This window comes from Letharia lupina, assembly GCF_014066315.1.
Source record: "Letharia lupina isolate WasteWater1 chromosome Unknown contig_15, whole genome shotgun sequence".
NCBI classification, from domain to species: domain Eukaryota; kingdom Fungi; phylum Ascomycota; class Lecanoromycetes; order Lecanorales; family Parmeliaceae; genus Letharia; species Letharia lupina.
Genome location: NW_023502984.1, coordinates 1496948 through 1509965, shown reverse-complemented (window position 1 = coordinate 1509965; position 13018 = coordinate 1496948). Strand labels below are relative to the sequence as shown.

At 49.3% G+C, this 13018-nt stretch overlaps 4 protein-coding genes across 4 annotated transcripts; 2 read left to right on the top strand and 2 right to left on the bottom strand.

The window, feature by feature from the left end:
• Window positions 1-1048: 1048 nt before the first annotated feature.
• On the top strand, window positions 1049-5264 carry HO133_002787 (uncharacterized protein; the record flags this gene model as incomplete). Its single annotated transcript, XM_037293712.1, has 2 exons — window positions 1049-3946; window positions 3996-5264. The coding sequence occupies 2 exons, from the start codon at window positions 1049-1051 to the stop codon at window positions 5262-5264; spliced, it is 4167 nt and encodes a 1388-aa protein (XP_037150541.1).
• Window positions 5265-6156: 892 nt separating this feature from the next.
• On the bottom strand, window positions 6157-6678 carry HO133_002786 (uncharacterized protein; the record flags this gene model as incomplete). Its single annotated transcript, XM_037293711.1, has 3 exons — window positions 6157-6176; window positions 6232-6521; window positions 6554-6678. 3 exons carry the CDS (start codon window positions 6676-6678, stop codon window positions 6157-6159), a joined length of 435 nt encoding a protein of 144 aa, XP_037150540.1.
• A 1172-nt stretch (window positions 6679-7850) lies between these two features.
• HO133_002785 (uncharacterized protein) lies at window positions 7851-9233 on the top strand (the record flags this gene model as incomplete). The annotated part of the gene is made up of 2 exons (XM_037293710.1): window positions 7851-8752; window positions 8819-9233. The coding sequence occupies 2 exons, from the start codon at window positions 7851-7853 to the stop codon at window positions 9231-9233; spliced, it is 1317 nt and encodes a 438-aa protein (XP_037150539.1).
• A 1764-nt stretch (window positions 9234-10997) lies between these two features.
• Window positions 10998-12215, bottom strand: HO133_002784 (uncharacterized protein; the record flags this gene model as incomplete). The annotated part of the gene is made up of 2 exons (XM_037293709.1): window positions 10998-11056; window positions 11111-12215. 2 exons carry the CDS (start codon window positions 12213-12215, stop codon window positions 10998-11000), a joined length of 1164 nt encoding a protein of 387 aa, XP_037150538.1.
• Window positions 12216-13018: the final 803 nt, after the last annotated feature.

Sequence of the window (13018 nt, the reverse complement as noted above, 5' to 3'; positions counted from 1 at the left end):
CATTCCCTACTGTCAAAGCTAGTCGCGCACACAATATTCGCCACGGGGAAAAAGCGTCCATCGTTGTTACAATAAGAATAATAATGAAATCAGTATTGCGAATGCAAAGTTGAAAAAGGAAGGTGGAATAATACTTAACAGTACAGGATCATTTGCCGCCAGCCCGCCAGAAAATGGTCTCTGCATTTTGAGAGGAGGAGGGAGCAAGTAGTGCGAAAATCGAGGCTGTGCAAGACGCTAGCAATGACAGCAAAGTCGACCTTTCCATTGACAGGGATCATCTGGCTCCCCAACTCCAATTCAATACTCCTTTACTGTCTACAGCGTTGTAATGCCGCCTGTTCAAGGAGTGTCGTCTCTCTGCTTTTTCGGCGACCTCTTCATCCGGACATTAGGAGGGTGTTGACCATCCGTCACCTCATGGAAACCCGGCGGCGAAAGAGCAACGCCCATGACCCACACCCAAAGAAGATCCGAGGGGGATCATCTTAGGAGGAGCAGTGGGAAGCGATCTGAAAAGACCGACAGGCGGCGGACTTGGAAAGAAAGCAGTCGGTAAACTTGTGCTGGCCAATACTTCCGCAGAATCCGTATGTCCTCTCTTGTATGTTTGTTCAGTCTAAGGGCCGATACTGATGAAGCGCTGCTGGAAGCCGCGGCTCGTTGCGTTATTGACTTCCTCGACACTTGCACCTTCCTCACTGAATCTACCAAGTCGAGCTCAAGCATACGCCTACACTATCCAGTCAGACCAAGATCCGCGACTTCATCAACCAAACCGTAGCATCTTTACCCAAGGGCACTATTCCGCGCCGTTCCAACACGCTTATTTGCATACTTATGAGCGAAGGGGACACTCTCCATCATACATCCCGGACGTCAGGCCGCTGAGCGTACCATGACGGACGTTGGGAAAAATGGCTGTACATCGCCGTCACCACCTCACCCCCCACGCCGGCCACGGGCGCCCACAATAACAATCAATACCTCTGCTGTTAGTCTATCTTCGCCCGAAGTGCAACAAGACCTTCCATTTTCCTGAATTATAATGCTGACCGAGCGATACATACAGGCTGAACAGAACGAAGAGCGGGACAGGGAGCCTGCCCCTTTGCTAACCGAGTCCCCAAGGACAGACCTTCGAGCGGCGCATTCTTTCGAAAGCAATCGACCCACATCTGCCCACAATGTCTCAACCCCCACCTCCAAATGGACTGATCTTCGACCTCATAATTTTCTGGCCGTGCCAAATTCTCGTTCTAGGGGAAATTCCGTTGACTCGGAAGAGCCAGGCCATTCCCCTACAACATATAGTGGTGAGACCTCGGTGCCTTCCCTAGCCTCGACGGCTGAGGGCAGAGCGAGCACTGAAGTTAGTAACGATAATATAATCAATAGCGAAGAGGCATTGAAAGCGGATCGTGGCACAGAAACGGACTTTCAGGTCGAAGACAACAAATTTGCGTTTTCCCCAGGCCAGTTGAACAAATTGCTCAACCCGAAAAGTTTCGCCGCTTTTCATGCGTTGGGGGGATTGAGGGGCCTTGAGAAAGGACTCCGGACCGACAGACTGGCAGGGTTGTCCTTGGACGAGAAGAAGCTCGACGGGAGCGTGGGCTTCGATCAGGCTGTAGCAGCTGGCTCTCAGGACAAAGACTCTGAAGACCAAGGAGGTCGGCTTATATCAAGAAGGACAACAACCGGAACCTCGAGGAAATTATCAGAGGACTCGTTCATAGACCGCAAACGCATTTTCAAAGACAACCGTTTGCCGGAAAAAAAAGCCAAGAGCATATTTCAGCTTGCTTGGATGGCATACAACGACAAAGTACTGATACTGCTAACCGTTGCCGCTGTTATATCTTTGGCTCTGGGTATATATCAATCGGTGACCCCTCAGCCAAACGGTGAAGCACCTGTGGAGTGGGTCGAGGGCGTTGCCATCATGGTAGCGATTATAATAGTTGTTGTCGTCGGCGCTGCAAATGATTGGCAAAAGGAGCGACAGTTCATCAAGCTGAATAGGAAGAAAGAAGACAGGGATGTCAAGGTCATTCGATCAGGAAAATCTAGAGAGATCTCTGTGCACGACATCCTAGTCGGCGACGTTGTGCATCTTGAGCCTGGAGACATGATACCAGTTGATGGTATTTATATCTCCGGACATAACCTCAAGTGTGACGAATCGTCTGCTACAGGTGAATCAGATTTACTCAGAAAGCAGTCGAGTGACGAAGTATATGCTGCTATCGAATCTCATCGCAGCCTGGCTAAGATAGACTGCTTCATCATCTCAGGTAGCAAAGTTTCGGAGGGCATTGGCACGTTTCTTGTCACTGCAGTCGGAGTCAATTCAAGCTATGGAAAGACTATGATGGACCTACGCCAGCCTTCTCAAACCACACCATTGCAATCGAAGCTCAACGTTCTTGCAGAGTACATCGCCAAATTGGGCCTCGGTGCTGGTCTTGTCCTTTTCGTGGCAACCTTTATTAGATTTCTGGTTCAACTGAACACCATCCAAGGAGGAGCGAGCGAAAAAGGACAGCGATTCTTACAAGTTTTCATAGTTGCTGTTACCATTGTTGTCGTCGCGGTCCCAGAAGGTCTCCCTCTTGCTGTCACATTGGCGCTTGCATTCGCAACTACTAGGATGCTTAAGGATAATAACCTAGTTCGGCTCTTGCGAGCATGCGAGACGATGGGCAATGCGACAGTCATTTGCTCAGATAAAACAGGTACCTTGACGCAGAACAGAATGTCTACAGTTGCCGGCATATTGGGTACTACAGCCCGATTTGGGGACAAAAGAAGCCCAGAAACATCTGCGTCGAATTCACCTGATTCTCCTACCAAAGGCAGAACTGTCTCAGCAGAACAGGATAGTCAGGATGTGTCCACTTCGCACTTCGTCTCCATACTCGCTGATGATGTGAAAGAGACGCTAAAGCAATCTATAGCGGTAAACTCGACAGCTTTTGAGGGCGAGGATGATGGCGGACAAGAGATTTTTGTAGGATCGAAAACAGAAACAGCTCTGCTGAGCTTCGCTCGAGATCATCTCGCCATGGGATCCGTGAGTGAAGAAAGGGCAAACGCCAACGTCGTCCAATTCGTCCCTTTCGATTCGGCGAGAAAATGCATGGCTGCCGTGGTTAAGATAGACCAAAAGCGATATCGAATGTTTGTCAAGGGTGCCTCGGAGATTCTGCTCGGAAGATGTTCGAAGATCATTCAGGATCCCACCCGTGAGATGTCAGAAAGAGACATTACGCCTGGAAGCATCGAGTTTCTTGAACAGATTATCGACAACTATGCTTCACGGTCACTACGAACTATCGGGCTCTTATACAGAGACTTTGAGCAGTGGCCTCCTCGAGGCGTACCAACTCAGGAGGATGATCAAACCCTCGCCGTCTTCGAGAAAGTCTTCAAAGAAATGGTGTTTTTTGGAATTGTTGGTATTCAAGACCCACTGCGGGATGGTGTTGCTGATGCCGTTCGTGTATGTCAAAATGCTGGGGTCAAAGTACGCATGGTGACAGGAGATAATCTTCTCACTGCCAAAGCTATTGCAGAAGAATGTGGAATCTACACGGCTGGAGGTGTAGTAATGGAAGGTCCCGCCTTCCGAAGACTAAGTTCAAGGGAGAAGGATGAAGTTATCCCAAACCTCCAAGTTCTTGCTAGGTCAAGTCCCGGTGACAAGCGGACCTTGGTTCTACATTTGAAGAAGCTGAGAGAAACTGTTGCTGTGACAGGTGATGGTACGAATGACGCCCCTGCGCTCAAGGCTGCCGACGTGGGATTTTCTATGGGTATTGCAGGGACAGAAGTGGCCAAAGAGGCTTCGGCAATTATATTAATGGACGACAACTTTGCCTCTATTGTCAAAGCAATCATGTGGGGCAGAGCTGTCAACGACTCCGTCAAGAAGTTCCTCCAGGTTCATTACCCGCCTCAAATTCTCAAGCACATTGGCTAACCATCTGTAGTTTCAAGTCACAGTCAACATCACTGCCGTGGTCTTGACTTTCATATCTGCCGTTGCCAGCAGTACTGAGACCTCGGTGTTGACAGCTGTCCAACTGCTATGGGTAAATCTCATCATGGATACCTTCGCCGCCCTTGCTTTAGCCACCGATCCACCCACACCCAACATCCTGGATCGAAAACCTGAGCCCAAGTCTGCACCGTTGATAACATTGACCATGTGGAAGATGATCATCGGTCAATCGGTATTCCAACTTATTGTTACATTAGTGCTGTACTTTGCTGGAGCATCTTTCCTCTCGTATCAAACGCAACGTGAGCAGAATCAATTGCAGACTTTAATCTTCAATACCTTCGTGTGGATGCAAATATTCAACCAGTACAACAACAGACGCATCGACAACAAGATGAACATCTTCGAAGGCATACAGCGGAATTACTTCTTCATTGGCATCCAGCTCATCATTGTTGGGGGACAGATCATGATCGTCTTCATTGGTGGTGACGCCTTCTCTACACATCGACTAAATGGTGCTCAATGGGGCTACTCCGTGGTCTTAGGATTCCTTTCTATACCTGTAGCAGTGATGATCCGCATGATACCAGACGACCTCATAAGGAAGCTGATACCATCCTGGTTTATCCGGAAAGCAACACCTAAGTTGCTGGTGTCCGACGAGGAGCGACAGTACGAATGGCATTCCGCGTTGGAAGATATTCGAGAAGAATTGACGTTTTTGAAGAAGCTCCGTGGTGGACGTCTCAACGTGCTTAGGTATAAGCTTCAACATCCAGTAGAGACTTTCTTGCCACGATCCAGAAGCGGTTCGTCTCGATCAAGATCGCGAACCAACTCGCGACCTCAAACACCTACTGGTGAGCAAGGGGAAGGCGACCCCGGTAGCAATCAGCTACCTCCCACTCCTGAGTCCCGAAGATCGGCCCAGCGAAGGTCACCAAGATCACGGTCAAATTCTGCATTTGGCCCAGCTGCTGCGATGGCAGGCCTCGTTGCTGGTAGTGTGGCCGGATGGTCACCCATTGGTCGTCGAAGCGAGGATGGCAGCTCGATGAGGTTTTCACCATCTGATGGTAGATCTCAGCTCGACGGTCATGAGGGCACTGAGGTGCATCCCGCAGCAAGCTCGCACGATCTGATCTCAAGTGAGAATGAGCGCTCGCAGTCAGGCCACCTACAAGCAGACCAAGCCCCTGAAAACAGCCATGCCCCTGGGCCATCCTCGTTAGCTCCGCCGCAGCGTGCATACTGAGACAAGGGCTTAGATGGAGTCGCGCGATACTCTTTTTTCGTTTCTGAACCGAGTGTTTTAAAACAACACCTTTCATATTTTACGGGAGTTAGAGCTTCTTGTTCAGTTTGGGATGAAGCCTTGTCATGAGCATGCATGAATCGGCGTTTGGGAGTAAAAGCGGTACAGAAGAATAATGAGCATGAGACGTCAAAAGTAGATGGCGCTCGTTTGGAGCTCCGCAATGTCTATCGGAGCACATATGCTTGGGATCATTTCGGCTACAACAAAACTGGTCTCTGGGAGGGGTGCTGGACAGGTAGCATACGTAGCACTATCGCTGTAACATAGCCTTTTCGGCAACTACATCAAGTTCTTTCGCCTTCTTGAGTGTTAGTATTCCCTCAAAGACGTATCAACAGCGTCGCTATCACGGGCAGGACAGCGCAACATAGTATGCATCCTGGAATATTCACATCAGTTATGTACGGTTGTCACCCTGATATATCCCAGATTCAAGCATGCCGATTACCTAAATGACCAAGATTTGTCTCGCCAGGACAACCCCCAACGCCTCTCGTTGAACGACGAGGTCTCATGGTAGCGACCAGAATACGTTCTGGGTACGCGATAAGTGATCGGCAATCCTGTAAGTATCATGTCGTATGACAAATACAAGTGACAGCTGTTGGATTCAACGAGTCCATATGCGCAATGGAATTACTACACCATCCTTTCAATACCTCGCCCGCTTATATGTTTTCTCTTCTTCAACATGTGTCCCAATCGTACAGCCTTCAGCAGTGCCTACACGCTCGCAGCAGCTATATGTAAAATCTTCAGGGAATTCTTCCTCTAGATCAGTTATTCGGCCATGGCAATTTTCATCGTGATCTGTCCATATATCGGCTTGCTAGTCAGGCTCTCGTTCGCCTACAGAATCATTTAGCTCAGAGGCAAGTATCTGGAGAAGCTAGTTTGAACATACCGGGGTGCCATACACAGCTGTCCTTTCCATTGTCTGTCACGTCGAATTCTTCCGAACAATTTGTGCAGGTTGCAGACCTTGATCGCAACCTTTTGACACCGTCGGCATGAATTAGTGGAGCCCCATTGGAGAAAATGTGGGGACGGTCCTCTTCTTCCTCTTTATCACCACCATCATCTTCTCCATTCGCGTCATCGCTATCTTCGCTGTCGTCTTCATCATCTCTAGTGTCGGTACCGACTTCTTCGTCTTCGTCTTCTTCTTGATCCTGATCCGCATCATCTTCAGTTCTATTTCTCCGGTCTATCGTCTTATGTTTGACTTGTTCTTCCGGTACACGCAAGAGACTTCGCGCGACTCGAAACGTGCAGTCTCCTCCTGCCGCTCCTCAGATACCCTTGTCACAGCGGGGCTTGCCACGGTCAAATCTACGATGGTGGGCGACATGATTGGACTCGATTTGGTAGACGAGCTGATGTGAGAAAGCGCACAGGTGACTCAATGCTGAGTGGACATGATATTCGTTTACTTGGATGTCGGTGTGATTAGTGAGCTAGCCTTTCACTATTTCTACTAGAGAAGTGGAGTTGGTTGGACGGTGACAGACGAGGAGAGTTGGGAAATGGACGATCATAAAATTGCGAAAGTACAAGAAGAGGCCTGAAGACAGTGTAAGAGCAGAATTCTAACTCGCATGGTCTAGTATTTGTTTTGGTAATACAGTACTACTACCTCATCTCTTTAACAATAATATGAATGAATGCTCTGCGAAGGGTAGAAAATAGAGAAACCCTGAGCCACGCTCGCGACAGCAGCAGTGGCCTACCTAGTGGCTTGATGCCAAGCTAGAAAATAAAAAGCACCGCAACACCATTACCAGCGCTATTAGGAATTAACCCTAATACGAACTAAATACCCCCAACAATAAGGGTAGTGGTGACCAAAGCCGGGAGCTAAAACGCGGGCTTTGTTGTTAGGGGTATTTAATTCGTATTAGGTTCGATTCCTAACGGCGCTGGTATTGGTGTTGCGATGTTTTTTATTTTCTGGCAGCGCTATTACCCTTAGGTTTTAAACTTCTTAACCGGGAATAGCCGTTGGTTCGAATTCCCCCAGTGCTTTCATGCCGGAAAACATTTGTTGGTTGGCTTACCATCCGAGGCGGACGCCTGTTGGTTGTGGTCGTGTTGTTGGGGGTATTTAGTTCGTATTAGGTTCGATTCTTAATGGCGCTGGTACAATGGTGTTGCGGTGCTTTTTATTTTCTACCCTACCAAGACTGACTCCAAGTACGAGTATACCTACATGTACAGAAGTAAGATCTTACCATGATTACGGCTACTTTGTATATACATATCATAAATCGTGTATCCGACGAGAAGCCATTCGAATTTCGGCCACTACAGACGCCCACATAAACACATTTTATGCCAACGGAGTACTTGTTTGACTTCACTTGGACTGCGCAGCCATAAAGTGAACAACTTCTATTCATCATCCAGGTTACAGTCAAGCCCATGATCACTGTTTTCTTCTTGTGACAAGTCAACGACCAACCACGGAGCTTGAAAAACAACTTATAAAAACATATTAGCGCGAGCATCGCGAATGGTGTCGAGATGATGGAAGACTTCACCGGAAGTATAGGCAACCTTACAGATAGCGACGCATTTGCATACCAGCTCCCTCCACCACCTCTCGCATTCTCTCCCTACCTTTACCTGCTCTTTGGCCTCTCCTACCTCACACTCGTCGCCTGTCTCCGCAACCGTCACCTCCGCTCAACCCGCGTTGAACATCCCTACCCCACGCGCACCTCTTTTGCCTCTATGACTAATGAAGATGCTTATTTGATTCAGCTGGACATTGCGGAGCTCGAATTTCCTTTTACATTCGAAAAAAGTCTGCAATTTGCACTATTTCGCACCTATGGCATACCAACCATCTCAAAGCTGCTTGTACAAACGAGTCAGTTGAGTGAAGAAAGTACCGCCACGAAACGGTACGCGGATACAGGGGTTTTACTCGCTGAGTTTCTAGGATACCATCCCACAAGTGCCAGAAGCATAGAGGCTATCGGTCGCATGAATTACATACATAGCCAGTACCAAAAATCCGGCAAGATCCTGGACGATGACCTCCTCTATACACTCGCGCTTTTCGCTTGCGAACCCACACGTTGGATAGATCAGTACGAATGGCGAAATCTCGAGGACTTTGAGAAGTGTGCAATCGGCACATTCTGGAAGGCCATTGGTGATGCCATGGAAATTTCTTATACGAAACTGAAGAGTGGTGGAGAGGGAGGGCAGGGTTGGATGGATGGGCTCCAGTGGTTGGACGAATTGAAAGCGTGGTCCGCCGAGTATGAGAAGCGGTTTATGGTGCCAGATAAGAACAACCAGAAGACTGCGGAGCAGACCGTGGCGATTCTGTTATACAGCATGCCCGGGTTCTTGAAACCGCACGGGAGGAGAATTGTCGGTGCGTTGATGGATGATAGGTTAAGGACGGCAATGATGTACGTATCTTTATTTTCATGAGTCACACAGCCCTTAAATTTATCATCTGACGGTCGTTTGTCCAGGTACAAGAAACCGAGGTATTTGTACTTTGTCCTCGTCTCCACCCTTTTCACCGTCCGCAAGTTTGTCCTGCGCTACCTCATGTTCCCCCGCCCTCGATTCCTCCGTGTCCATAATACTACCCATGAGCCATCACAAGCCGGCACATACTACATGAGGGTCTATGAGACCCATCCGTGGTATGTAAAACCAAGTTTGTTTAATCGATACGGAATCCGGGCTTGGAAGGATTGGATCATGGGGTTGCCAGTGCCAGGAGACGAGGGTGATAAGTATCGGCCTTCGGGGTATAAGATACCTGAGGTAGGGCCGGACTTTATGAGAGGGAAGGGGGTGGACTATATGAGAGCGTCGAGGGAGAGGCTTGTTGGCGAGAGGATGAAAGGATGCCCGTTCGGAAGGCCGAAAAAGGAGTGACCAGAGTGAAGTTAGCATTTCGTGCATTGTACGGTTGGCGCTTGCATCGAGAGTTGGCATGCAATGGTGGCTGTTTTCTATTCAAAGCAAGTCCAATCTTCAGTGATCAGAACGTTGCAGGCGCTCTGCTAGATACATGTTATCAGCATCCGCAGTACAAAGGATCCCTAGTATATCAGCACCGAATGGAAACACCCTAAATGTCTTTGTTATCCGCTTGAAAATTGTATGCAAGAAAAGTCCTTTTTTTGGATGGGAAGAGCGATTGATATTGCATACTAATTGCCAAGCGACGGGGGCGAGATAATTGTGCTGTCTACAAACCCAACGTCTGACGCGTTACTACGTCACATTGCCACCGCTCTCAGTTTAAATGGTAATGGTAGTACAGTAATTTTTGGCAGGAGAGTGAATGGATGTACTGCGCGTACTCGAGGCGCTTGTTCAAGCCCACCACCTTCTCTGGAGGCATGTTCCCCTTGGCCATCATGTGGATCGCAGAGTCTCTTCCATCCTGCTAGGCCACATGCCCTTTTCTCCATCTCCAGCCATGTGAATTCACTGGTTATGATCTTGGATGCCAAAAGAGATTTCCAACCACAGATCGCGGAGGATAAGTTTGGCAGTGTTTGAAGAGAGATCATTGTCCAACACCTAATTCGGCAGTGCAGCACCTATATACACTCTTTACCCTAGTACTTCCTCGAAATCCCAATTAAAGACCAATCAAACGTGTCCGTTTCGAGGTCTTTGACGAGTCGTCCCCTCTGATCATCCGGTCATCCGATCCTTCGATAGCCTTTTCTATGTCTGTTTCTTTGCCTCGTCGTCAGGATCCGGTAATATACCCTCCGCCTCCAGTCTTCTCCTTGCCTCTTCTAACGCCCATGTTTGTATTCTGTTGCCAGCTTCAGCGCTCTATCAAACATTCCGTTCGCTTCATGCGAAGTCAATTGATATCATTGTCATCAGGGGTTCGGTCCTCTAGGTCGGTCCTCCGGGCCCACACCTTCCTTCCCTCTCTGAAATCGATGCAGAACTGTAAAGGACTTACGAAGTATCAGGCTTATAAGCATAAGCTACAATCCCCAACAGCAAACTGCCCCAAAACCCATACACCCACGCATTCTCCCATCCTTCGTTCTTGTATTTCTCGCCCGGAGGAATTCCAAAAAGCCAGCCGGATGGTGGATCATAGTGGCTCTCGTGTGAAGCTGTGTCTGGCGAAGGGTGCTCGGAAACGTCTGGCGGGTGAGTGGAGGCGAGGGTGCGAGCCGCCGAGGGGCGTGGTGGTGGAAAATATCGCGCTGGATGTGAGGAGAGGAGGATGGTCGGTCTAAAGAGGTGGATTGGGGGGCGTATAGGAGGCATTGAGCAGATTTGTCTGTAAGCAGTGTCGTGGTGAAGAGATGTGAGGTCAATTTGGAGTGGAGCAGTGAGAGATCGCGGCTTGGCATATCGAATCTAGCGGCACTTCCCAATTCTCCGGTTCACGTGCGACACGCCTTCAACCTCAATCATTCCTGATATACGGATATCCCCAGCTTATTTGGTTTCATTACGGGCACGTTCGGGCTTGGGCCACGTAACGCTGACCGAAAAATCTATATACATCTCCTATGTTGTCAATCCTTCTCAGTCGTCGAAAGCTGACGATGACCTGGCTCTCTGGGTGCACTCTCCCTGCCAATGCAAATCCATGTTCCGCTAAATGTAAAAAGCCCGCTCAAATACACAGAGTCCCCTGGATCGATTATTCCATTACTATCGTCTTGTTGTTGTTCTCCTGGTATCCAGTGTCCTTCGATCTGATGACTCGCTACCTGAGAAAAGGTCAGCATATAGAGAAGGCAGTTGACTGATTAGATGTGACTCACTTTCACTGGAATAATCGCTATACGAATAGCTGCTCGCTGATGTCTCGGTCTTCGCCTTCCTATCCCTTCGTCTCTTGAACCCCAAGAAAATTGCCAAGGCGCCCAGGATCCCGGCTACACCCAAGAATCCGCCCAAACCATCCTGCTTCGGCCTATCGACTCTCGCCGGCCGCGCGGTGCCACCGTACCACGTTCGTCCGCCGCCTCCCGATGGACGCCCATGGTGGGAATATCGCTCTTCCTCGACAACTTCGCCCCTGCGCCTCCTGTTCCTTAGGCCGAAGAAGCTCAGTATGCCGTCGAGCAGACCCTTGAAGCAGTAGAAGGCGCAGAAGAGAAAAAGTAAGAATAAACCGAGTAGGACGCCAATGACGATACCCGCAATCGCGCCGGCACTCAGGCCATTGTTGGCTGTTGTGGCGGTCATGCCGGCAGCGCTGCTTGCACTTGAAGCAGAGGCCGATGCTGTCATGAAAGGCACTGTCGTTGTCATAGAGCCGGTTGATGTGACCGTTGTTGCTACGTTGGTGGTTGGTCGAATAAAAGCTGTGTTGGTGGCAGCGGCCGTGGTGGTGGATATCACAGAGTTCAAGTAGGAACTGCTGAGGTCACTGTTTCCGTTGCTCGCTGCGCATTGGCCGGCAAAAGCGCAATATTGCCCCACAGCGCAGCAGATGGTGCCGCAGGGGCTCTCATTCATTGAATTGTCGCATGAGATGGCTGAGATGACGGGAGCAGGAGCGGCGGTAGTCGTGCTCTCAGCGGCAAAGAAGGAGCTGTAAGTGGACGTCATCGTGACTAGCTCGCTCTCCACGTAGGTCGTGGTGTAGTATTCCCATTGTCCTTCTCCGGAGGTGTCTGCGCTTGAGCTGGCTACACACTCGGCTTGGCCCAAAGAATTCGTCGAACATGCCTGCTCGGAAGTACAGCACAGTTGGCCTGACCATCCACACACGCTGCCAGCACAGCTTCGTTCAGAGAGGTAATGGTACTGAGATTCGAGCAGCTCTCTGTCTCGAGCATTAGGTCTTGCATCCGAGGTGTGAGTCGAAGAGAGAATGGAGAAGAGGAGGGAGAGGAGGGTCGGTGGCTGTGAGAGAAGCATTTCCGTGGAATGTATATGGTCGACGCGAGGAATGGAGGAAGCGCTGAGCGCTTGAGCTTTGGTGGTTCCGCAGAAGCCCAAGTCCGTTTGTCTCTGTCAACTTCCACTTCGTTATCAGCAATAATTGCGACGGCAGCACAGAGTCGATAAAACGAGCGTCAACTATTATGAGGGAAGAGAGAGATATGCGAAAGAGTAAGGGATTGCAAGGGCAGGTTTCTATCACCACCAAATTGGCCGCCCAACCCCCCTCCTCCCAGCCACCGCTTCCCGCACACTCGACCACTGAGAAGGCACACCACAACGAAGTCACACAACTACCGTCAAACTGAGGAGGCTGAGATTGATGACGGTGAGTCAATTCACTATATCTTCATCTGTGCAATTGACTGCACCGTGGTTGAGCCCTCCTTCGTTGTCCGCGGAATGGCGGGGGCGAATGATTTTCGCTTGTTTTTCCACTTTTAGCGTTTTAGTGTTGGCAGGACAGCCAATGCCAATAAGTACCTTACTTTCAGACCTACCTTAGACTACTTTATTTGGAGTCGATTCTTAAGGGACAACATTTCCGCTGCAAAATTACTCTCAAGTAAGATATAATGTCGTAGTATTTGGGGACGAATCCCTTCCCAAGCCTTGGGTTCTCAAGTCTCATTACGTACGTAAAGTATTGGTGGCTATCTACCCAACACCAGCTTCTCTATTCTTTTTACAAAGAAAAGTAAAGATCATACGTGGTCATTCATGCTTGCCTGCCGTCGCCGTGCCCATGTAGCCTCGCTCCCATTTGAAAAGTTCAGTCA